This window comes from Petaurus breviceps, unplaced genomic scaffold, assembly GCF_028583685.1.
Source record: "Petaurus breviceps papuanus isolate PSGF00001 unplaced genomic scaffold, PetGlider_PUasm1.0 90804, whole genome shotgun sequence".
In the NCBI taxonomy this organism is placed as follows: Eukaryota; Metazoa; Chordata; class Mammalia; order Diprotodontia; family Petauridae; genus Petaurus; species Petaurus breviceps.
Window position 1 is genome coordinate 20,591,867 of NW_027187348.1, and position 26,754 is coordinate 20,618,620.

Sequence of the window (26,754 nt, forward strand, 5' to 3'; positions counted from 1 at the left end):
TAGATATGTCCGAGATTACACCACAGGTTTGCTTTAAGAATAGCAAAAGGAAACCCGGAAGACAGATGGCACATTGAAGCCCACGCCCACATCTGAGCGAGGAAGGGGAACAGGAATTAGATAGACAGTTAGATTGCGGAGGGGAGTTGGGTCTAAGGAAGGAACAGCCTCTTTTGATTGGCCTGACGAGAATGAGCTTGCTCCGTGATTGGTCAGCGAGCGGAAAGTGAAACTCGAACGGGTTCTTCTTCCCTCTTTGCTTTTTCTCGGTCCAGTTATTTTCGCTCTGCTGCAGACCGAACCCAGGAAAGGGTTGAACCTGCTAACCAAACGGTCCCTGACAGCCCCAGGAAAGCTTTATAGTATCAACTCTGATCAAGGGAGTGACAGCAGACGTCCAGCCTGCTCTGTGCCACCCCCGTCTCTCGGCTCCTCAGAAGGTGGGTACTTGGGAGGAACTTGAACTAGACGATTCTGGAGCGGGTGGGAAAGACGTGTCTTTTCTTTGCATGGGGAACCCGGGATAAATCTGTGTTTGCAGGAAACTCCTTAAAGCAGTCGGGGGGCGGGGGTCAGGACACTTGGGAAGGAGGGATTCTCTCAACTCCATCCTTTATCCAGAGAGACGGAAGAGCCATGTTCATATCCCAAATGAAGACAAGTTACTTTCCTCCAACTCAGCTTAAACTTCCTCATCTATAAAAAGAGGATTGTACCAGGCCGTGTCAAAGGTCATTTCCAGCTTTGAGGTTTTGTGATGTCTAGGTAATTAGCTACCTAGGACTAACAGAACACATAAAACATCTGAGGAGTGAGAAAAGTGGGGAAAACCCACTAGCAAAGGGGAGAATGTCTTAGGGAAGGCAACAATTGAATTTCTCCTTAATGGAAAATAGTGCAGTGGAAATTTGGAGGAGCTGGCTTCTAACCCCGTTATGTTAAAACTCTGACACCTTCAGCAAAGTATTTGAGGCAGGGGTTCTTAACCTTTGTTTCATGGACTTTTTTTTTTTTTTTGCTTATGCACCCCTTCCCAGAATAAATTTTAAATGCATAAATAAAATACATAGATATAAATACAAATAAATAGAATACAAATGAAATAAATTATACTGAAAGACAGTTATCCCCATAAAAATAACACACAAATTGATGGACCTGGGGTTAAGAACCCCTAAATTTTAAACTATCTAGGGAGTGCGGTACATAATATACGACCTGATTGTCCTACTTTAAGCAAATAGTCCTAGAATTTTAGAGCTTAGAAGGGCCCTTAGAAATCATTTCATCCAAGGTTCTTTTTTTTTTTTTCATTTTATACTTGAAAGGAACTGAATAGACCCATTTCTATCAGCACTCTCATTCAGTTTTCCTAAGTTTGAAACTTTAGTGTTATCTTTGACTCTTCCCTTTTGGTCACTTCACATACCCATTAAGTTGCTAAATCCCCTTAATTCTATCTCTGCATGATCTCTCCACCCTGCTACCAGACTAATTGTCCTCAACATAGATGGAGTCATAATTCTTCTATCCAAAAATCTTTATTTGTTCCCTATCATTTAGTTGTATATTTCATTTTCTTTAGCATGATATTCAAGGCCCTTCACAATTTGATGCCCCCCTGTTTCCAGTCTTTTCTTATATTCCTACATGTTCCCTTTTCCCTCAACTTAACCAGTGTTCCCCAAGCACTCCTTATACCTTTCCAATAACAGAATTTCCTCTATGTGCAATATTTTCCCTCATTCAACTTATCTTTATCTTCCTTTTACAGCCTAACTCAGATGCTACCTCCTTTGGAGCATTGCTTTCTGTGTCCCTAAGTCATTAATGATCTTATTTATTACAGATTGTAAATAATACTTTATCTGTGCTTTTAAAAAATCTTGGATACTGTATTTGTTTTGTAGTTGTGTTGGTAATATAAACTCCATTGGGTGTGTAAGCCCCATGAAATCAGGGACCATTTATTATCTAAACTTTGTATCACCCCAAGCATCTATCATAGTGGTCTATAAAAAGTAACACTTAAAAATTCAGTTGAATGTTGGATTATCTCTCAAGGTTTGCCCAGATGTATCTGGGTAGCAAATTATGCTTCGGTTAATTTATAGCATTTGATATGCTGCAAGTGAGCAATTGCTATTGTAATTTGCTAGAAAAATTATTTTGTCTTCATTATTGTGTGTGTGTGTTCATGTGTTCACATATGCGTTTACAATCATAGTTTGCATTGGAAAGAACGTTGAATATTTTCATGTTTGATTTAAAGAAACTAAAGCCTATAGGAATGAAGTGATTTTCCTAAAATCAAGCAAGGATAGAAATGGGACTAGGAACCAGGCTTAATGACTCATTTCAGCCCTTTTATTTCTAATTTTTACCATACTGAGTGCTACTTTGATGATGGCAGAGTAGAAGGCAGAAGAGGCTAAGACTTAAGCAGTTTTTAGATTGTTTATGGAAATTCACTTCATTGTACGTGCTGTCAATATAATATCCTTTTCTAGGAACCAGTAAGTGAACATGCTTCTAGAGCAACTAAATCATAGCAGTTTTTATATTCTTACTGTAAATGAAGCCAGAAGATAACATTGCATCTCCATGAGAGGTTTGTCCACAGAGTATCCTTGGAGAACAACCGATGCAGCCCATAGAGTTGGTTTTATCATGCATCAAATGTTAACAAGAAACATCATTTCACGAATTCGTGTTTAGCTGTTTGGTTGGGTTTTTTGGTTGGTTGGTTGGTTTTGCAGTGTTCATGAATAGCATGATAAGCAGGAGAATAACTGAAGCTTATGATCCATCATCTGTTACAGAGTAAAGAAATTCTGTGAAGAGCTTAATAAAACCCCTTTCCCTCCAATTAAATCAACTTATACTTTAAACCTCAGTTACTTCAATACCTATGTCTAGGATGATAGAGAAAATATGGTAGAAAGCATAGTTTAGGAGTAAAAAATCAAACAATCAGAATCTTGTAGGAAATATTGAAACCACCTTCTTTTATATAATGAATGCTACATGGGAACAGGCAATGAACATGATGAATGCCAAGTAACAACATAAAAAATGAAATGGATTATAGTTTAACAACAGAAAATGACTGCTGTCATAGTAATCATTTCTCAGTCTGTAGTCAGACTTGTTAGAACAAAGATCAAAATCAGTATCAAACTAGAAGAATTAAAATTAGATGTGGGATTAAGGTAGTTCCAGTATGACCTATTTAAATAAGATATTAAGATAAAAATGGGAAATGGATAAAAAAGCCAACATTTATGTAGGCTGTTATTATTTCTTAGAGAAATATAATCAGTGTAAATCCATATCATAGAAAGTGTCTCTGCCAATCAACCTTTGATTTTTTTCAAATGAAGAGATATGGCAGAAAAGGGCACCAACCATTTAAAGCATACATTTATTTGCAAGAGTTTACTTGAGGAAAGTATGGTAGAAGATTATGAGCAATATCATTGCATAAAACATTGAGAAGCCATGAAGGGAAGAAAAAGTTGAAAGAAAGTTTGGTGAAAGACCCAACTAAGCATAATCACCCTAAAGAAATTAAAAGATTAAGCTGGAAGGTTGGAAAACATATAGCTGAAAAATAGAAAAATTCCATAAAAATGTTTATAGAAAATTCCTTCTACTGTTACAGCATAACTACTACATTTGGATTGTAAAGCCATAGTTCCCAATGTACTACCCAGGGAAGGAGCAACGATCCTGAAAAAAATTTAGGATGGGAAGAGTAATTCAACTTGACCTAGTAAACATAGAAAGAATATATTGGAGTTAAAAGCAGTGAGAGGGGGGAGGCTAGGTGGCGCAGTAAGTAAAGTGCTGGCCCTGGAGTCGGGAGGACCCGAGTTAGGTTCTGGCCTCAGACACTTACTAGTCACACTAAAAACTAGCCATGTAACCTTGGGCAAGTTACTTAACCCCAACTGCCCTCCAAAAAAAAAAAAAGCAGTGAGAGACTGATTCTCAGGGAAACTGAAAGTGGGGAATATTACAAAGGCTAAGGAAAAAATCCCTCGCCTTATTATCCCTCCAAAAGGCAACCAGAAGAGCAATAATAACTACTAATACATATTCCTACTTTCTTATGCTTGTACCATTTTTATGAAGATATGGTACATGTGCATTCAGATCATCCTCAAGTGTATAATAATTCAATGAGCAGGCTTCTAAAAATGATATTTGAGAGCAATCACACAATTGACTAAAAGGCATAACAAAGGGGGCAGCTAGGTAGTGCAGTGAACAGAGCACTGGCCCTGGAGTCAGGAGGACCTGAGTTCAAATGTGTCCTCAGACACTTAACACTTACCAGCTGTGTGACCTTGGGCAAGTCACTTAACTTCAATTTCCTTGCCTCCAAAAAAAGCAAAAAAATCTGTATCAGTTCATAGAAGTCTTCTCATGTTTCCCTAAATTCTCCATATTTACCTTTAGCTATTGTTCTTAATACCCAGCTTTCTTTCTTTGTCTGTGGAATACTAGGGCCTTTAATTCATTGTATATTTCTTGTATACTATAGGATGTCTCAGTGGAGTGACCTACAAAGACTTGACTCCAAATTCCTAGAGCAAGTGCATCAACTTTATGATGACAGTTTTCCTATGGAAATTAGACAATATTTGGCACCTTGGTTGGAAAAGCAAGACTGGTAAGCAAACCCTTTGTAAATAGGAAAAAAATTTCTGCCTGCAAATTGTGGGTGTGATAATGATTCATTGATTTAGTTAAAATTGTGTTGACAAAGGAAATATTAACATGTTCATAAGTGTTTTAAGACATATGAAACTCTTCCTTCATAACAACCCTCTGAGGAAAGCAGTATAAGATTATTATAGATTTTACAGATTTTTTTTTTTATAGATGAGGAAACCAAGGTTCAGAGGTGAAATAATTTGTTCAGGGTTAAGTGGTTCTGGGAGGAAGGAGACCTCTAATTTTGCATCTAGTGCTCTTTATATCACAACACACTATATCCCTTAAATGGATCACTTATGAGTTGATTCATTCTTTCCTTCAAAGGATATTGGTTGAGCACATTGAATGTACTGTGAAGGATACAGTGAAAAATGGTTCAATCCCAGGTCTCAAACCTCTTATGGGGCAGGCATGTAAATAATCATCCTTAAAGATAGGATGTGAAAAATGTAATAGAAGAGATATAAAGGCCATTCATTGTGGGGAAGAGATCATTTACAGTTGAACAATCAAGGAGATAGCCACAGATATTGTACTTTGAAGGATGGGCAGGAATTGTATAGATATAGCTAGACTTAGAAGGACATCCACACAGAGAGAAAAGCAGGAACAAAGGTATTGAGGTGAAAAATAAAATTCTACCACTAACAATACCTTGCATTTTATAATGCTTTATGCTAAGTCCAGCCAACTTGAATAAAGGCATAGATGGCATACCCATCAAATTTTCACATGACACAAAGCAGGAAGGTGACAGAGTTAATATCCCCAAAAGAGTTGAGAATTGGGCTAAATCTAATAAGATAAAATTCAGTAGGGATAAATGTAAAGTCATGCAATTGGGTTCAAGAATTAACTTCACAAGTACAAGATGGTGGAGACATGGAAAGACAGCAGTTCATCTGAAAAAAGATTTGAGGGCTTTGTTGAACTGTGAACTCAACATTGGTCAACAGTGTGACAGGAGCAAGCAATACATATATGTAATAGGGATAAGTTAGATGCATTTTCAGTAAGATCCGGGGTAAAACAAGGATGTCCATTATCACCACTGTTATTCAATATTTTACTAGAAATGTTAGCTTTAGCAATGAGAAGAAAAAGAATTTGAAGGAATTAGATAGGGAAAGAAGAAACTAAGTTGTCACTCTTTGTAGACAGTATGATGATATACTTAGAGAATCCTAGAAAATCAAGAAAAAACTACTTGAAATAATAAACAACTTTAGCAGAGTTGCAGAATACAAAATAAATCCACATAAATCGTCTGCATTTCTGTATATTACTAACAAAGCCCAACAGCAAGAGTTAGAAAGAGAAGTTCCATTTGAAGTTACTGTAGACATTATAAAATATTTGGGAGTCAACCTGCCAGAACAAACCCAGGGACTATATGATCACAATTACAAAATACTTTTCACACAAAGTCATATTTAAATAATTGGAAAAACATCAGTTGCTCATGGGTAAGCCAGGCTAATATAATAAAAATGACAGTTCTACCTAAATTTATTTACTTATTCAGTGCCATACCAATCAGACTACCAAAAATTATTTATAAAGCTAGAAAAAATAATATAAAAATTCATCTGGAAGAACAAAAAGTCCAGAATATCAAGGGAATTAATGAAAAGAAATGCTAGGGAAGGTGGCCTAGCCATACCAGATATTAAATTGTATTATGAAGCAGCCATCATCAAAACCACTTGGTACTGGCTAAGAAATAGAGGGGTAGATCAGTGGAATAGGTTAGGTAAATAAGACACAGTAGTCAATGATTATTAGCAATCTACTGTTTGATTAACCCAAAAACCCCAGTTTCTGTGATAAGAACTCACTGTTTGACAAAAACTGCTGGGAAAACTGGAAAATAGTGTGGCAGAAACTGGGTATAGACCAATATCTGACACTGTATGCCAGAATAAAGTCCAAATGGGCACATGATCTAGGTATAAAGGCTGCTACTATAAACAAATTAGGGGATCAAGGAATAGTTTATCCGCAGATTTATGGAGAACAGAGGAATTTATGACTAAACAAGATATAGAGAACATTATGAAATGGAAAATGGGTAATTTTGATTACATTAAATTGAAAGGTTTTTGCACAAACAAAGCCAATGCAATCAAGATTAGGAGGGAAACAGAAAACTGGAAAAGAATTTTTACAACTAGTGTTTCTGATAAAGGCCTCATTTCTAAAATATATAGAGAACTGAGTCAAATTTACATGAATACAAGTCATTCCCCAATTGATAAATGGTCAAAAGGTACGAACAGGCATTTTTCAGAGGAAGAAATTAAAGCTGTCTTTAAATTAAAGCTATGAAAAAATGCTCTAAATCACTATTGATTAGAGAGATGCAAATCAAAACAACTCTGAGGTACCACATCACACCCATCAGATTGACCAATGTGACAAAACAGGAAAATGATAAATGTTGGAGAAGATGTGGGAAAGCTGGACCACTAATTCATTGTTGATGGAACTGTGAGCTGATCCAACCATTTTGGAGAGAAATTTGGAACTATGCCCAAAGGGCTATAAAAATGTGTATACCCTTTGGCCCAGCAATCTTGGTTCTAGGGCTGTATCCCAAAGAGATCACAAAAATGGGAAAAGGATCCACGTGTACAAAAATATTTATGATAACTCTTTTTGTAGTGACCAATAACTGGAAATTGAGGGGATTCCCATCAATTGGGGAATGACTGAACAAGTTATGGTATGTGAATGTAATGGAATACTATTGTGCTATAAGAATTGATGAGCAGGCAGACTTCAGGAAAACTTGGAAAGACTTAGATGAACTAATGCTGACTGACGGGAGCAGAACCAGGAGAATATTGTACACAGTAACAGCCACAATATGTGAGGACTGATTTTGAAAGACTTAACCCTTCTCAACAATGCAAGGACCTAAAACTTTTCCAAAGGTCTCATGATAGAAAATGCCACTCACATCCTGAGAAAGAACTATGGAGTCAGAACGCAAAACAAAGTAGACAATTTTCTCTTCTATTTTGTTTTCTTTCTCATGGTTTCTCCCATTCTTTATAATTCTTCTATGTGACATGACTAATGTGAAAATGGCTTTAATAGGAATGTGTGTGTAGAGCCCATATTGGATTACATGCTGTCTTGGAGAGGGAGAGGGGAGGGAGGGGGAGAAAATGTAAAACTTATGGAAGTGAATGTTGAAAACAGAAAATTAATAAATATTAAAAAAATAAAATTCAAAGCATCTTAAAAACAAAGAAAAAAACAGTGTGACATGGCAGACTAGAAGTTACTCTTGGGCTTAGTGATCTTAGGCTTCATTAAGAAAAGCATATCTCCCTGTACTCTTCCATAGTCAGACCACATCTAGAGTAGTGTGTTTACTTATGGGTACTATAGTTTAGGGATAATATTGATTCATTGGAGAGTACACAGAGAAAGGCAATGAGGATGGTGAAGGACCTCAAGTCTATGTCATATAATGATTAGTTGAAAGAACTCAAAGTGTTTCACTAGAGATGAGCCTTAGGAAGACATGATAGCTGTGTTGAAGGATTGTCACATGGAAGAGGAACTGTTCTATTTGGTTCCAGTAGCAGAACTGAGATCAACTGATGAAAGTTGGAAGAAGCAAATTTAGACTTGATGTGAAGGAAAACTTCCTAACATTTATAGCTATTCAGAAGTGAAAGGGTTACTTATTGTTCTGTGAAGTTTGGATTCTGTCAAAGAGCCACACTTGAGGGCCTAGAGGGTCACATGTGGCCACAAGGTCACAGGTTTCCCACCTCTGGACTGGATCAAGACCCAGAGAAGAAGTCACAGAGTTGGAATTTGAGTCCAGGTCCTCTGACTCTAAATCCACCACCCTTTCCAATGTATCATGCAGGCAGACTTTCATATAAGCCACTTTAATATTATCTGGAATTAATAAATGTCTTTTTTGAATCTCCCAGGGATTATGCTGCCATTGATGTCTCCTTTGCCACAGTATGTTTTCATGAACTTCTCTCTCAGTTGGATGAGCACTATAGCCGCTTTTCTCAGCAGAACAATTTTTTGCTGCAACACAATATAAGGAAAAGCAAACGTAATCTTCAGGTATGTTTTAATCTTTGATGGATATGTTGCCATGTCACCTGGAAGTTCACAAAGATTATGTAATTTTGACTTACCTATAGCTCCCATTTAAAATTCATTATACAGAAATTTGAAACTTACAGTATGATTAAAGTGAAGTGATCAGTTTATTTCATAAAAACTTTAGCTTCACACATAATACAAACCATGTATTTTATATCAACACCTCTTAGAGAAACACATTATAGTGCAATGAAAATAATGTTGGATTTGGAGTAAAGGGACTTTTGGGTTCAAATCTTAGTTCAAACCCATTTGCTTTTAGGTAAGTCACTTCATCTATCTTGGCCTCAGTTTCCTGATTTAGAAAACTTAGGGGTTGGAATAGGTGAACTCTAAGACCTCTTCATGCTCTAAATCAATGATAATCTTATGAAATACTGTACAAATTTACATAAATGGATTAGAAAAACTAGGTTTCAGGAACAAAAGGTGTTATAGAAACATGGACTATTTAGGTATGTGAGGTATAGAAATCATTTAGTCCTGCAACCAAATGGTAAATAACATATGAAAATATTTTGAGTATTTTTTGTCAAGGGGAATATGTTACTAATAAGGAAAGATAATGAAATGTTCTGATATAATTAATGAGAAGGAACTGATAGAAATGACTAATTTCTAGCTAATATAAATGATGATAAATGAATACAAGTGCACCTCAGGAACAGGAAATGTTTTCCCAATTTCACTGATAATTGATTTTAATTTTTCATTTTGCTTTTCATGCCATGCACCTAGGATAATTTTCAGGAAGATCCAATACAGATGTCTATGATCATCTCTAATTGTCTGAAGGAAGAATGCAAAATCCTGGCTGCTGCCCAGCAATTCGAACAGGTACTTTTCATCCTACTAGAACATGTGCGAAGAATTGCCTAAAAAAAATGTCTGTAGCGAATGGAGCTGTAAAAGTTGTAGGCAGACTATTTCTATAACATTTCTTTGGTCCAAATGCCTAATAACTTGCCTAATGAATAAATAAGCTTTTTCTGGAATTAATTGTTCTTGATGAAGCCCTGCTGGCTCCTGGGACACACTCCTTTTTTCCCCCATAGATGTTCACTTCTAGAATTTTGCCAAAAATTGGAGTTGAGCTCTTTGGTCTATAATATGAAGATTACATTCTGTTTCTTCGAAGATCAGGACAACTTTCATCCTTCTCTAATCCTTTCTCTTTCTCCACAGACTTTCAGAGATAATTGATGGTGTCTCTGAAGTCACATCTGTTAGGTCTTTCAGTACCCTAAGATGGAGTAGACATCTGTATCAATTAGGCCTAGTGACATGAAGTCACCAACTGTAGTGAGTTGGGTTCTTATTTTCTCTTACTCATCTTGGATTTCTGTTTCTAATTAACCAGTTTTGTTCAGTCTTTTCCATTTCAAAAATCATTTTCCTGTCATAGAAGTCAAACTCAAAATAAAAACTGAGCACCTCTGCTTTCCCTGCATCACTAATTACTATTGTCCTAGCAATTCTAGCCTGTTTTTGAACCTTCTCTTTCTCAGTATAGACAAAAATCTAAATTTTTTGTTACTCTTAGCTTTCCTCACTAGCCTCAACTTATTCTGTACTTTTGTGTCCCTGACAATGTTCCTACAGGGCTGCGCCACACTTTGGTATTTATTCTCTTTTACCTGCCCTTGCTTCTGTCTTCTGTACATGCCCTTTTTTCTTGTTCTTTTTTTGGAGGGGGGAAGGCAGGGCATTTGGGGTTAAGTGACTTGTCCAAGGTCACACGGCTAGTTTTGTGTTAAGTGTCTGCGGTCAGATTTGAACTCAGGTCCTCCTGACTCCAGGGCCAGTTCTCTACTACTCACTGTACCACCTAGCCGCCCCTATAATACACTTTTAAAATTCAAGTTGATTGGTGAGTTTCTTGTGCAGCCAAATAAGTCTCTTTAGCTCATTCTCTTTTTTTCTCCTCATTTGAATTATTCATATTTGTATTTTAAGAATATTGTTATTAAGAGTTGCTCATCCATGGGGTGGCTAGGTGACGCAGTGAGTAGAGCTCCAGCCCCAGAGTCAGGAGTACCTGAGTTCGGTTGTAGCCTCAGACACTTAACACACACACACACACACACACACACACACACACACACACGTCGTGTAACCTTGGGCAAGTTACTTGACCCCATTTGCCCTCCAAAAGGCAAAAAAAAAAAAAGAATTGCTCATCCTTCCTATGCCAACTTCCTTGGTAAAATTTTAGACCATCAGATCCTTTCTGTGTTTTCTTCAAACCCATTGAGTTCTCTAAATGTCTAAGAGTGCATGTCAGCGTCTTCCAGGCTTTCTTCTTCAGTGTCATAGATGGTAAGAAGTGGTCACTTCCTTCCAAAGTTCTCAACATTTCCACCTCAGCAATTACTTCCTCCTTATTGGTAAGAATTAAAACCAGAATAGGAGGTTCCCATGGTATTTGACTGGCTAGGAAATAAATAGCTGCTTCTTCTAGAGAGAGCTCCAACAAATGTTCCAACAAATTGAACCCCCCCATCACTATGTCATTCCTTTAAGCCATACCTGTAAAACATTCCTCAAATTTCTTATCTATAACCTCTTTCCTGTTTCTTTCTGTATGTTCTGATGACAGTGTTACTTCTGCTGCCTTAACTAATCATTACCCAAATGTTCTCTCATATTCTCTTCCTATGGTTCTCATATTTTCCTGTATTTTCCTCCACTACTGGGGCTATACTCCAAAGAGATTAAAGAATGAGGAAAAGGATCCATATGTACAAAGTTATTTATAGCAGCTCTTTTTTCTTGTAGCAAAGAACTAGAAACTGAGGGTAGATGCTCACCAAATAGGGTACAGCTAAACAAGTTATATATGTGGATGTAGTAGAATATTATTGAGCCATAAGAAATTATGAAAGGGGTGATTTAAGAGAAACATGGGAAGGCTCATTGAACTGATGTAGAATTGAGCGGCAGAAACAGAACAATTTATATGATATCAACATTTTACTTGTTTGTTTTTGTTGCTTTTTTGGAGAGCAGTTGGGGTGAAGTGACTTGCCCAAGGCCATACGGCTAGTTTTTGTGTTAAGTGTCTGAGGCCGGATTTGAACTCACGTCCTCCTGACTCCAGGGCCAGTGCTCTATTCACTGCGCCACCTAGCCGCCCTGATATCAACATTTTAAAGAAAATCTTTTTGGTAGAACTCTGATCAGTGAAATGAAAAATAATCATCAAAAGCATTTAGTCAATTCTGCTTGTACAGATTAGTGCACTACACCAAATAGGTAATTGGGATTAATCCTACCAAGTCTCAGAGTTGGGAAAGGCCTCCAAGGGCAATGAAATTTGAACCATAATCTTAATGCTTAACAAGTGATCATCCAATATCAGCTTAGAGACCTCAAGTAAGGGTGATCCCACTTACTTCCCTAAACAGCACATTACACTTTTGGACAAATCTAACTTAGTATGATTTTTCTTATATCAAGTCAGAATCTGTCTTTGTTACTCACAGGTATTTTCTGGAATCAAGCAGACTACATCTAATTTCTCTTCCATAAGATATTCCTTCAAATAATTAAAGATGGCTATGTATTTCCAATTAAGTTTTTTTTCTTCTCCAGGCTAAATAACTTCAATTTCTTCAATCTATACATATATACTATGATGGCATAGTCCTTTGGCCCTTCACCCTTTTGGCCTTCCTCCTTTGGGAATCATTCCTTCTATCTAGATACTCACAGGCTGAAAAAAATGACATCAATACATGTGGAATAATATGTACAAATGGATGCTATCATTATTAAGTCCCATGCTCTCAGAAGTCAGGAGGATAGCCTCTGAATTTATATTTATTAATGAATTTGTGGTGGGATCAATGAATGAAAGTCCTATGTATACATGAATACATTTCAGTATGCAGAGCTTAATAAAGTAAAAGTTCATGGTTGTATTTGTGCACCTTTTGATTTTTCTAGGGTTTAGAATGAAGTTTGGTCTAGAGTCATAGTTTGTCTTTCATTTGGATTTCTATAAGAGATGGTAAAGGCTCTTTCTTATTGATATTATGCCTATGAGAAGGTTTGCATATGGTTTAGAGCGTAGATGTGATTTGTGACACATGTCTCTGACCGAAACATAGGATGTAAATAGCAGTAACCATCCGGGAAAATTCTGTTGACTTTGCTTTTTTTTATGACAGGCTCATACAGGGAATATTCAGAATGCTGTAATTCCAGGCAAACATAAGGAGATTGATCTGAAAGTCAAAAATGTGAAGGAGAGAGTTATGGTGAGTATAGAGTGAATATGCGTCTGCTCTCTATTAACATTGTCTTACTTTACTTTTGTTTTTTGGTGAGGGAAGAGGGTGGGTTCAGAGCTTTGACTTCATTGATTGATGGAACATCCCCTACAAAAATATTTTGGCAACTCCTTCAAAATTTATAGTCTCATAGAGTTACCTAAGTGATTTATCTGGGGTTGGGCAAAGTGGGACAGAGCCAATATATTCCAAAGGTAGAATTAGAACTTGGGTCTCCCTTATGCAGAGGATGGTTCTTTCCACTATACCATTCATTATGTAGGACGAAAAAGGCTTTAATTGTTTTTAATTCAAATTCAGGAGCTTTGAATTGAGACTTTGAAATAGTGGTTTTTGTTTAGGTGAACAAATATCACCTTTAACTCTTAATAAATCTGTGATCTTTTAAACTCTTTGAACCAGATAGAATAGGAGTACTTGCCCTACTCAGCTCACAGTACCTTAGTAGGGAAAGCACTTTACAAACCTTTTTGTTGTTGCTAAGTCACGTCCCACTCTTTGTGATCCCATTTGGGGTTCTCTTGGAAAAAATACTAGAGTGGTTTGCCATTTTCTTCTCCAGTGGATTATGGCAAACAGAGCTTAAGTAACTTGCCCAGGATCACACAGCTAGTAAGTGTCTGAGGCTGGATTTGAATTCAGGTCTTCCTAACTTCAGACCTAGCCCTCTGTCCAATGGGCCACCTAGCTGCCTCTTTATAAACAGCATTGCACTAGACAAAGATGAATTCTCGTTGTGAGGTAAAATTGATTTTCCTGTTGGCCTTTCACCTTCTGTAAATGTGCTTAAAGCCACCACCAGAACCACTTATTTGCCTTTATGAGATAGGTCATTTATTTATGATTGCCCAACAAAAATTCAGTTTTTTCCCCTTTTTGCAGACTTTTCAAAGTGAAAACTTTCCACATAGGATGGATGGCCCATGTGATTTAGCCAGCAGTTAAATATTGCCTCTAGCTGGCAGAAATCAGGATCACAGTCTCCTCATAGGCTCAAGCACACATAGTAAAAACTTTTCTTTCTTGTTTTAGAGTATCACACATGTCTTCTTCCAGATATTGGTGGGTGACTTTAGTCCCTAGACATCTAAGGAATAATATGGCAACTGAGGAAGCATGGTTCATCTGCCCAGGAACCAACGATGTCCATTTGTGTAATGCAGTGTGGTGGAAAAAGCCTGAGATTTGGAGTTGAAGACCTGTAGTCAAATATGAGTCACTTACTATGTGGCACTGGGCAAATCACTTAATCTCCTTGGGTGTTAGTTTTCTCACCTGAAAAAGGAGCTCTGAGGTTCTTTCTAGCTCTGAATCTGTAATACCGGGATCCTCCAAAATGTGACTGGCAGTGGGTTACATAGGTTGTATCTTGCAAGGCATGAAGAAGTTATTTGTATGTTTGGTTTTTCTGCTAAGCCCATGGAGTCAAACCTTATTACATAAACAATCTTCTAAACAGTTTCTGGAAATCAAGGTTGAGAAGAACTGAAGTCCATGGAACCAGAGAACAATACTAGAGGTTCAATCTGCTGTCTTTATTGTGAAATGAAAGTTTCCTTAAAAATAATATTAATACAAGTATATTAATAGGTTAGGAGCTATTTACTAACTTTTCATATTATTTTGTGTGCTCAATGCATTTTTAAGAAAATAAGAATTATTTCATTAGAAAAGCATATTGCTGCTAGGGGCGGCTAGGTGGTGCAGTGAATAGAGCACTGGCCCTGGAGTCAGGAGGACCTGAGTTCAAACCCAGCTTCAGACACTTAACACTTACTAGCCGTGTGGCCTTGGGCAAGTCACTTCATCCCAATTGCCCTGCCCTTCCCCCTCCAAAAAGCAAAAAAAAAAGAAAAGAAAAGCATATTGCTGTACCAAGAGCAATTGGGTGACATGTTTTCTGACTACCTCATTGGATGCCAGAGGAATGACATTGTTAACTGTGTTTCCAGTACCAGATTAAATAAATGCTATATCCTAATTTGTAGGACATAGAACAAGAGATAAAGGTGCTGGAAGATTTACAAGATGAACATGACTTTAAATGCAAAACCCTTAGTAACAGAGGTAAGAGTTGATAACTCAGAATGATTTGCTCATTTGTTCAATTGAAAGTTCTCCTGGTCACACACAATCGAGCTTAGAGACATGAGTGGCTTTTTAGAAAACATACTCATAATTTTATTACTTAGAATTCATATTTTCACTGTATTCTTTCTTCCTGGAGACTAAAGCACTTTAGAAATATAATTCTACTCCCTGTGCATGACTTAATAAACATTTTTTCCTGGTGTTTTTGGTGCTCCTTCACTCTGTTGCTTCTAAAAAAAAAAGTGATAGTAAATGAACGTGTGAATTTCGTGGAATGACATGTCATATACTTCTGCTCCCTTGGGAACTAATTATACATGAGAGGATAAAGCCAGCATGCTTGATTTGGGTCAAAGCAACAGTCTAGAAACAGTAATTGATTAGATTCACCAAATCACAGATTCTCAGAGTTTGGAGAAACCTCAGTCCCATGAACAAGAATCTTTGCTGCTGCATCTCTGACAAGCAGTTATCCAAAAGTTTGTGTAAAAGCTTGTGATGAGAGATGATTCACTTTCTCCCAGAGCAGCCCATTTCATTCTTGGATAGCTCCAATTTTGAGGGCATTTTACTCTCTTTCAAGTTTGAATGTGCCTCTTGCCCATTTTTACCCACTGTTCCTGGTCCTGCCCCTCTGGAGTCAAACAGAATAATTCTTATCTCCATTCTTTATCTCAGTCCTGCAATGCTGATACACTATTAATTTAACTTGTTGTTATATAGACTTGATCTTTACAGTTCTTTATGAATTTAGTAATTATTCTGTTTTTTGGTTCTGATGGAACTAAAATGTTAATTTAATCCTGATTTACGTAGTCTGTCAGAAGAGAATACTTTCATTTCAGGGTATCAAAGGAATTACTCTGAAAATAAGAATGTTTGGCCATGGAAGCAGAAGTCCCACTTTGCAGTTTTTCCTGCTCAACTTTTAAAAGGAAGACTAATTTTTAGAAGTTGTGCATTAGAGAACAATTTAGACTTCTTATTTACTTGTATCATACTCTTTTACTGTATAATAATTTAATTTACTAATTTAATGAAAAAATGTATTGCATACTTATAATTATCTGTGTAATTTTTATCTGTAGAGCTTGAATATGCTGGTACAGCATCAAAGGAAAATAAGCAGGAAAAGATGTTAATCCAAAAAATGTACTTAATGCTGGATCAGAAGAGAAAGGTAATTTTCCCTCTGTTTAAGGCAACATTTTCTTTTAAAATCATTGAATGTGAATAATAGATGTTTTGAGACTAAAATTAAAGAAAAATTATTTTTGTAATTATCTAAGCTTAGATAGCTTTTTTGAGGCTAGAGGAATGACACTAGAATTAGAATTAGCTTAGAAAATTAGAGCATATGAATAGCATTTTACAATTTTTTGTTCTTTTATTTTTTAATTATTAAGTTTTTTTTCTCCCTCTCACCTCCCCCATGAACTGAAAAGGAAAGAAGAAAGAAACGAAGGAGAGTTGGAGGGAGAGAGAAAACCAGGCAAAGAGGGAGTCAGGGAGAGAGTTTACGAGGGAGGGAAGGAGAAAGAGTAAGGGAGGCTGAGAGAAAGGAGAGAAAGAAGTAAATGAAGGAAGAAAGAGGTAGGGAGGGAAGGAGGGAAAGAAAAAATGGAAGGAAAGAACAAATGAAGGGAGGAAGGAAGGAAAGAAGGAAGAAAAGAATAAGACAGGGAGGGAAGAAAAATTTCCACTCTAGTCACATACAAAATGTATTATTCTGCATATATCTCTTTCATGAGTTGGATAGTGTTCTCTTTTATCAGTCTTCTAGAATCATAGTTTATCACTTAGGTGATCAGAGCTCTTAAGTCTCTCAAAATTGTTCATGTTTATAATGTTGGTGATATAGCATAGATCGTCCTTCTGATTTTGCTCACTTCACTGTGCGTCAGTTCACACAAACCTTCCCATGTCTCTTTGAAATCATCTTTTTGTTACTTATTCCTTAAAGCCCAATAGGATTACATCACATTCAAACATAAAGCTTTACATAAATGTGAATTATTAATAAAAGCCACTGTAACTGACAAATAAAAATTAATTGATTCTACTTTCTTTCTCTTGCTCATTAGGAAGTTGTGCAGAAAATAATAGATCTTTTGAATGAGACAGAACTTACCCAGAATGTCTTGCTTAATGAAGAGCTGGTGGAGTGGAAGCAAAGACAGCAGTGTGCATGTATTGGAGGGCCTCCCAATGCTTGCTTGGATCAGTTACAGAGCTGGTAAGATCTATAACCTAACTTCTCTTGGCAAAAGTGGGCCACTTATGCAGTAAGTTTAAGAAGCATGCAGAATTCTCATTCAACATTTGAATCATCTTGATGGACTCTGTTTAACTTTCAGTTTGGGGCTTTTCCCCCATATCATTCTTCATGTCCTGAAAATATTCACATTTAAAATCATTGTATCTTTGCATTGGTAACTCATAGTGAATTTTTGTTGGCAGTTTCCATATTTATCATCTTTGCATTTTTCTCACATTACAAGTCTAGGGGTATTCTGCACCTCATATTGGAGCATTTGGCAGGATACATCAAGAGGATGTGCTAAAAACAGCAATGGGAGGGTTACACTAGGAAAATACATATTCCTTCATTATAGCCTCTGAAAGTCAATAATTCACATTTCTGTATTAAAACAAATACATTGTTCTAAAACTTTGAGATATTATCTTTCCCTTAAGGTTTAGCACCAAAATGTTATCCTGATTTTCAAAAAAGGGAAGAGAATGGAATCTGTAAACAATAGGCCTAGTGAATTTAGCTTCTAATCCTGGCAGAATTCTAGAAGGTAAAAGTAGCATGATAAGAACTTGAAGTCCAGGGATGGCTAGGTGGGGCAGTGAATAGAGCACCGGCCCTGGAGTCATGAGAGCCTGAGTTCAAATGCAGCCTCAGACACTTGACACACTTACTTAGCCATGTGACTTTGGGCAAGTCACTTAACCCTAATTGCCCTCCAAAAAGTAAAAAAAAAAAACAACCAAAAAACAAAAGCATGAAGCCCTTGGATATAAGTGGTGAAATTTGTTTCCAGTTTTGTTTTGAATGAAATAGTAGTAGCTCCTAATGAAACAATTCATATTTTCTGGACAATCTAATTTAGGCTTTGCCTGCTTTAGTGGTTGAAATTATGTGTACTAAAGCATTTCTACCAGGTAGAGTATTGATATTTCTAATTTATTCCAATTTATTTTGCAATCTTGTGATTCCAGAAGAGAAAAGAGTCCTGCCCACGAGACTGTCCTCTATGTCAGCCTAATCATCATGACAGTTTTGAGTAGTACCATCCTGTATACCACTTCATCCATTTCTTGTACTCACAAGAACAATTTCATCATCACACTGGCCAGTGTGCTAACCCAATCATGGTACTGCCAAAGCAAATTAGTCAGCATTTCAGGGTTCCTGCCAGATGGTCACAGCTGCTATAGAGGCTTTGGGACACAGTGTTACTGATATATATCACTCAGCCTGGCATGTTCTTAATTTTTTGTTAAATATTTTTTCTAAATTACATGTAAAGACAATTTTAACATTCCTTTAAAATCATTTTTTGAGTTCCAAATTCCCTCCCTTCCCCTCTCCTTGAGAAGGCAAGCACTTAAATTCAATCATGTAAAACATAATTTCCATATTAGCAATGTTGCAAAAGAAAATAGACCCCCCCCCCCAAAAAAAAAAAAAACAAGGAAAAAAGATTTTTAAAAGTATGCTTTGATCTTCATCCTTCTTGGGAAGTGGATAGCATTTTTCATCATGAATCCTTTGGAATTGTCTCAGATCATCATATTGCTGAGAATAACGAAATCATTCACAGTTAATCATCATATAATATTGCTGTTACTGTGAACAATGATCTCCTGGCTCAGCTCAGTTCACTTTGCATCAGTTCATTATGAGTCTTCCCAGGTTTCTCCATGCTATTAATTAGATGCTGTCCACCTTATAACACAGATGATAGGTTAAACTTTAGGAAGCACTATTATTATTTTTATAATAATTATTATTGTTGTTATTATTATCATTATTTAAAATATCCTTATTGGGAGTTCCCTCTGTCACTGAGATCACAGATCCAGTTCCATGCCATTATCATTCTATCTACTCAAAAACCCACAATCACTACTTATTTTCTACTGTGCCAAGGCTAAATTCTTTGGCTTGACTTTCAAGCCCTTTTGCAAGTTTGCGTCATCATCTCTACCTCTTGTATTTTTTTCCCTTTGCTTCCTAGACCATCTTCCAGTCAGGCTGCAATCTGTACTACCTTCTACATACACTATATTAGACTTTTGATCATGTTGCTTTCCTTGCCAGCAACTCCACTTCTGGCAGTCACTTGCCAGTTCTCCTTGATAGCTAGGTGGCTCAGTGGATAGATCACTGGACCTGGAGGCAGGAAGACCTGACTTCAAAATCTAGTCTCAGACACTTACTAACTGTGCAAATCACATAACCTCTGTTTGCCTTAATCCACTGGAGAAGGAAATGATGAACCATTCCAGTCTCTTTGCTAAGAAAACCTCATGGACCCAATTGGCATGCTATGGTCCACTGGGTCATGAAGAGTCAGACATAATTAAATGACTGAACAATAACAAATGTTCTCCTAACTCTTTTTCATCTCTCCTAATTTTAAGCTTCCTTCCAGATCATCCAAGTAGTACAGTGGATAGAATGCTTGACTTGGAGTCAGAAAGATCTGAATTCAAATTCTGCCTTATACACTTATGAGTTGTGTGATCCTAGGCAAATCATTTAACCCCCATCAGCCTCAGTTTCCATTTTATAAAATGGGGATAATAATAGCACCTGAGTCACAATGCTTTTATGAGGATCAAATGAGATAACTTATGTAATGCACTTTGTAAACCTTAAAATGTTATATACTTACTAGCTGTTACCACCTCCTTCAAGCCTACCTTCCCCAGCAATTCTGGCACAACCCCAGCCTGCAGTGAACTTTTTCTGCACTTAAATTCTTTGTGAAAAACAATTGGCATTTAGTTAGCTACTGCTTAGTAGAATACTGCTACTAATAATTTGGCATTTGTTATTCCTGTTGTCCAGGCTCAGAGCCATGGCTACGGAGCTACTTGAGAAGGTTGGGCCATCATACCATTGTCAGAAGAAAACTTTCACTGATGGTGGCACTGTGGGAAGCTAGCTACCATTCTGTCTCTGTATACTGTTGCTCCCTTCTTAGTATTGTCCCTGATCTACTCCATGCTGACCCTGACTTTTCTTATTGGACCTTAATGCCTGCTGAGGATTTGGTTAGATTTATTTGCTCTATGAAGTCTGATTCACCTCAGTACAGTGCTTTTTTTTTTTTTTTTACTAGCTTACTCTTCTTCCAAGGAGTAGGCATTCCTCAGGAACTATTAATTGCCCTTAATCACCAAGTTTTAGGATCCAACACTCATCTTTCCAACTGGATTTTAAGTTTGGGATGATTTAAAGAATCTAGAGGAAAATGATGTAATCTCTGACACTGCAAATCTCTTTTTTTTTCACCTGGATTATTTCTTTATTTTTAGTTTTCACAAGATTTTGAGTTACAAATTTTCTTCCCATCTCTCCTCTACCCACACCCCAAGAAGGCAAACATACTGAATACCTCTTCCCCCAGTCTGCCCTCTCTTATATCCACCTATCACCCCACTTCCTTTCTCTTTTTTTTTTTAAGCAATTGGGGTTAAGTGACTTGCTCAAGGTTACATGGCCAGTTACTTTGTATGGGTGCCAAGTATCTGAGGCTGGAACTGGTCCCTGGTCTCCTGACGCCAGGGCCGGTGCTCTTACTCACTGCGCCACCTGGCCGCCCCCTCCCCTCCCCCGCCACTTACTTTCTTGTAGAGCAAGATGGATTTCTATACCTCAGTGCTTGTATATCTTATTTCCCGGTTGCATGTAAAAACAATTTTTTTAACATTTGTTTTTAAAACTTTGAGTTCTAGATTCTTTCCCTTCTTCCCTCCTCTGGGAAGACAAGCAACTCAATATAGGTTATACATGTGTAGTAATGCTAAACATTTCTATAGTAGTGAAGACTATTGTGAAAGACTAGCTACATTTCTCTCCGTCCTATCCCACCCCGCATTTATTCTTTCTCCTTTGACCCTGTCCCTTTTCAAAATTGTTTGCTTCTGACTTCCCCCTCCCCCACTCTGCCCTCCTTTCTATCCTCCCCCCATTTTATACTCTTCCCCAATACTTTCCTATAGGGTAAGATACTGAGTGTGACACTACAAATCTTGAAGCCAGAAGGGACCCGAGGGGATCTTGTAGTCTGGCCCTTGATCTCAATATTCCTTTTTTCATTTTCATTTTCAAAGTGCCTGGCATATAATAAACACTTAGTAAATGCTCTATCTATCTATCATTTAATCAGTAAGGCTTCTAAGTGGTACAATGGTAAGAGGATGAGACTGTGAGTTGGGCAGACCTGAGTTTGAATTCTGCCTCAGACACTCAGCCCTGGGTAATTCATTTAACTCCTGTCTGCCTCAGTTTCGTCATCTATAAAATAAGGTTAATTGTAACACCTACCTCACAGGGTTGTTATGAGAATCAAATGAGCTAGCATTTGTGAAGTACTTTGTCAATCTTCAAGCACTCTATGAATGCTTGCTGTTAATAAGACAGCTGATGGTCTAAACTCATTGGGGTGGCCAGGTAGTGCAGTGAATAGAGCAGCAGCCCTGGAGTCAGGAGGACCTGAGTTCAAATTCGGCCTCACAAAAACTAGCCATGTGACCTTGGGTAAGTCACTTAATCCTAATTGCCCTACCTTCCCCCTCCAAAAAGCAAAAAAAAAAAAAAAAAAGAAAAAAGTTAAGTGATTTGACCAAGGTCATTCAAGGGTTGTAGATTTGGAACTGTAAGGTATCTTAGAATCATTTAGAGTATATCTCCTTCATTTTACAGATGAGGAAACTGAGGCCAAAAAATTGAAGTGACTTGGGATCAGAGGGGCATAGAATTAGATATGGAAGGGACTTCAGAGGCTATCTAATTCCAACCTTGAGAAAACTGAGGCAGATGAAATGACTTGGCCAAGTTACTGACTGTAACTAGTAGAGCTGGTGTTTAACTCAGATTCCTTGGCTCCAAACCGAGCACTCTCCATTGCTTGTCATGAACTAGAGCCAGGATCTCCTGTCTTATGGTTCAGTGCTGAGATAAGGGACCATGTTGTACAATTTCCTTAATTCTCTATAATGCCTAGAATAGCAGATATGTTCAGTAATCGCGCTGTTGGGGTCATTGATTTACAGAAATCTGTATTCAGTCTTGATCATTTTGCTTTGAAAACTGTCATTCTGAAATCCATGGTATATCTCCTTTCAGGTTCACCACCATTGCTGAAAGTCTTCAGCAAGCCCGCCAGCAGCTTAAAAAACTTGAGGAACTGGAACAGAAATATACCTATGACCTGGATCCTATTCCCAAAAACAAAGACATGTTACATGACCGAACTTTGAATCTTTTCAAGCAGCTAATTCAGTGGTAACTACTCACTTGGGTGACAATATTTGCCCACATTTTTTTGCAAATGTTATTCTAACTATTCACAAAATTTATTATATTTTAGGAGCACTTGGTAGTTGAGAGTATTCATTCAACCCAAGAAAAGAGCAGGTGATGTCAGCCACCATTTTTCTTGGGCTAACCTGATATAATTAAAATGTTTTTGTAGTGTGCTATGGCTGGTGTTAATATATGAGCCTTTCACCTGTTGGAAATTAGACCAACACAGTTCAGTGACTTAATTCCATTTGGAATTGTATGTAATCTTTTAAGAAAAATTGTAACGAGTAGATGATAAGAATTTTATCTCGAAAAAATTTCTCCTTTCATCATTCTCCTTCTTGGAGTTAGGTTTTTGTTTTTCTTGCATTTTGAACTTGTAGAAGCAAGTCCCTGAAAGTGACCCAAAGTGGAGGAGCCATTTTAATCATTGCCTTTTCATAGTTTTTCCTGATAGAAAAATCATCTATTTCCTGCATCAAACAGATATGTGACAATTTGTCTTCACTTTACTTGGTCATTGCAGCTCATTTGTAGTTGAAAGACAACCATGTATGCCAACTCATCCACAGAGGCCATTAGTCCTGAAGACTGGAGTGCAGTTCACTGTGAAACTTAGGTAATAATGAACCTGACTCCGTAATCTTCTTACGTCTTACTTTGAGGTTATGACTTCCTGTTTTCAAAGCTATTGCAAACAGTGCTTTGGGGAAAAGGAATAATGCAGTATTTTTTTTTCTATTAATTTTTTTTTCTCTAGACTTTCAATCAGTCTCCTCAAGTTCCTTAGATCCTTCCACTTTATCATGATTTACAGGGGGCATTCTTGATATAGGACTTCTTGAAACTGAGTCATTATAATTAAATTGAAAGGGTGATATATGTGACCATTAATAAGGGCTCTCTATTCTGCCCTTAGAACCATAGAATAATAACAACTAGAGAGTGGTTTAGAAGTCATCTAGTTCAATCCCCTCATGTGACAGATGACAAATTTGAGATCCAGAGAGACTGTCTCTTGTCCAAGATCATATAAGTAATTAATGACAGAACTGAGAGTAGGTCATAGAGGAGGCCACCATAAAGGATCCTTTTTTCATTTTTATTTTTTTTGCTTTTTGGAGCGGGGAGGGCAGGGCAGTTGGGGTTAAGTGACTTGCCCAAGGTCACATGGCTAGTAAGTGTTAAGTCTCTGATGCCAGATTTGAACTCAGGTTCTCCTGACTCCAGGGCCGGTGCTCTATTCACTGCGCCACCTAGCCGCCTCCAATAAAAGATTCTTAGTGGCAGAATTTTGTCATCTTGTGGGAAGATCAGACTTTGATCCTTTTTTTTCTCGCAGCTGTTATTTTTTTATCCTTAGAGCAAGGTAACATCTGCTGATTCCTAGGCTTGTAATTTTTGTACTAGACCATACTACCTCCCACATGCTTTCTTAGCTCTGTTTGGTCTTTTAAAATTTTTTTTTATTTTATTCTAAACTTAAGAAATAAAACAAGCATTTCCATAACATAATAGAATAGCAAAAAAGATGACTGTACGTGAAACTGCAAATCTATTATGTACAACTTGCTATTCCTTTTAAATATATAATAAAGTTATGATGCAACTTCCTTTTTTCTTCCCTTCTCCCCTTCTCATCCTAGAAATGGCTACCGTTATACACAAATATGATGTATACATATATATAATACACATATACATATATGTAAAAATCATTCTAGATATTATTTATCAGTTCTGTTTATCAGTTCTTTTATTTATCAGTTATTTCTCTGGATACAGATAGGATTATTCCTTCATAAGTCCTTTGTAGTTAATTTGTGTATTTATAATAGTCAAAATGACTTAGTCACACCAAGTTGTCCTTAAAACAGTATGTTCTATTCATTTCACTTTTCATTATTTCATGCAAGTCTATCCGTGTTTATTAAGCTCATCATTTCTTATATCACAGTAGTATTCCATCACAATAATATACTGTAACTTGTTTAGCCATTCCCTAATTGATCTATTTGGTCTTAAAATTCATTCAGAATCCATGGGAGTCATCCCACAAAGCTAAATTTCTAATGATTATTGTGCTATCATTTTTAATAAAGAAGGTTCATAGATTCTTATTTTAATAAGAGATGTTACTTGGCTGATCTAGTTATTCATTTTATTAAGCAACTACTAAATACAAGTTTCTGTGCAGAGCTCCAGAAATACAAAAATGGCAAATAATACTCTCCTTACTTTTGAGGAGCTAATAGTTTTTGTTTTTCAATATTCAATAAACATTTATTAAGCACCTACTATGTGTACCTTGGGCAAACCACTTAATCCCAATTGCTCTGCCTTTCCCCCTCCAAAAAGCAAAAAAAAAAAAAAAAAAGAATCCTTTATGGTGGCCTCCTGTGCTAAGGACTGGAGGTACAAATAAGAAAAAGAGAGTCCCTGCCCTCAAAAAATTTACATTTTAAAGTGGGTGTCAGAATATACAAGACAACATATAAATCATGTCCTATAAAATAAATACAGTGTAGGTAGAAGTTGAACTTCAAGGGTATACATTGGCATCTGGGGCAACCAGGAAAGGCCTCTCAGTGGAGGTAGGACTTAATCTGGGTCCTAAAGCAAACCAGGGATTCTAAGAGTTAGAGATTGGTTGGGATAGTGCAACTAGGCATCGGAACAGCTGTTACAAAGGCATGGAATTGGGAGAAACTAATGTTCCATGTATTGTTTTCCCTTTTCTTTCTAGATTGCTGGTGAGATTACAGGAACTGAATTATAATTTGAAAGTGAAAGTCTTATTTGATAAGTAAGTCATCTTTCAAAATTTCCTTGATATAACTTAAAGTGAAATATATAATTAATATTATAATAATATGGAATAGACTAATCACAACAGTATATACAATACAATTTGGGGGCTTCAGTTCCTTACACACACTTAAAATGAAAATGCATCATTTTGGACTTGTGCATTGGATCCCAGCAAAATGTGCGTGCGTGCGTGCGTGCGTGCGTGTGTGTGTGTGTGTGTGTGTGTGTGTGTGTGTGTGTGTGTGTTTAGTTATTGAGCATAGCCTTCATACCCACAGGAAATAAGACACATAATTCAGGCAGAGTTAAATATGTAGATTTTTTCATTGGATATTTGAATTGACTTCTAAGCCCATTAATGTAAATATAACTGCCTTTGTAACCTCTTAATAAACTGAAGAATAATTGAACATTGCACAAAAGAAAGCTTAGTCCCTTCTGTAAACCAGCTTAAACTCTAACCGTCCCCAGAGGGTGGAATCTTTTGTCCTTTTCAGACAAGAAGAGACTGAGGCACCTTCAATTCTTGAGGTCAAGGATAAACTCACCTCCAAGACCACATCAGTTTAGGGTGACCTTGGTGGTCCTAGACCTGAAACTCCAAAAATAAGCCTTAGAATTGTTCTATTGTAGTTGACTTTGGAAAAGAGTAACCTAGAGGTCAGGAGGCTCGAAGGTGACTTAGAGCAGACCCATTGCACTTTATGCCCACAATTTTAGGCTTAGGCTGGGATTAGATAACTCAGGAAAAATAGAGAAATCATTTATTCCCAGGATGTATTTAGACACATTCTTGGCAAATGAAAGAGCTCTAGTGTAGGAAATTATAAATGAGAGTGTGATAAGAATCACAGTCTTCTTCTCTGTGCCCTTGCATATTTCCCGGCTGTCTAAGGCCTTTGAAGAGTAAAATTGGGAAAATCCTATTAAGTTTATACTGGTATTCTCCAGGTCACAGGGGAGATATGTGTAAAGTGTCTTTGGATGTAGCTCTCATTTACATGTGTGCACACATTTCTTTTGGCTAAGTCATTTTGGGAAGCTTGGTTTTTTAGCTTAAGGTATCTATCTGATTTTCTTTTACAGAGATGTGAATGAGAAAAATACAGTAAAGGGGTAGGTGAAACTGTTTTTTGCTGA

The 26,754-nt window shown here is 37.0% G+C and overlaps 1 protein-coding gene across 2 annotated transcripts in view; it reads left to right on the forward strand.

Annotated features, from left to right (window-relative positions):
* The first annotated feature begins 205 nt into the window (after positions 1-205).
* The window catches only part of STAT1 (signal transducer and activator of transcription 1), a 59,405-nt gene continuing 32,856 nt past the window's right edge, over positions 206-26,754 (forward strand). For both annotated transcript variants that reach the window (XM_069070184.1, XM_069070185.1), the window contains exons 1-12: positions 206-440; positions 4,550-4,678; positions 8,682-8,826; positions 9,607-9,705; positions 13,041-13,130; positions 15,152-15,230; positions 16,343-16,434; positions 17,339-17,490; positions 22,624-22,782; positions 23,330-23,422; positions 25,550-25,609; positions 26,701-26,730. In XM_069070184.1, coding sequence (XP_068926285.1) covers positions 4,551-4,678; positions 8,682-8,826; positions 9,607-9,705; positions 13,041-13,130; positions 15,152-15,230; positions 16,343-16,434; positions 17,339-17,490; positions 22,624-22,782; positions 23,330-23,422; positions 25,550-25,609; positions 26,701-26,730 — 1,127 coding nt within the window. In that variant the 5' untranslated portion in view covers positions 206-440; position 4,550. The remainder of the gene's footprint in view (positions 441-4,549; positions 4,679-8,681; positions 8,827-9,606; positions 9,706-13,040; positions 13,131-15,151; positions 15,231-16,342; positions 16,435-17,338; positions 17,491-22,623; positions 22,783-23,329; positions 23,423-25,549; positions 25,610-26,700; positions 26,731-26,754) is intronic.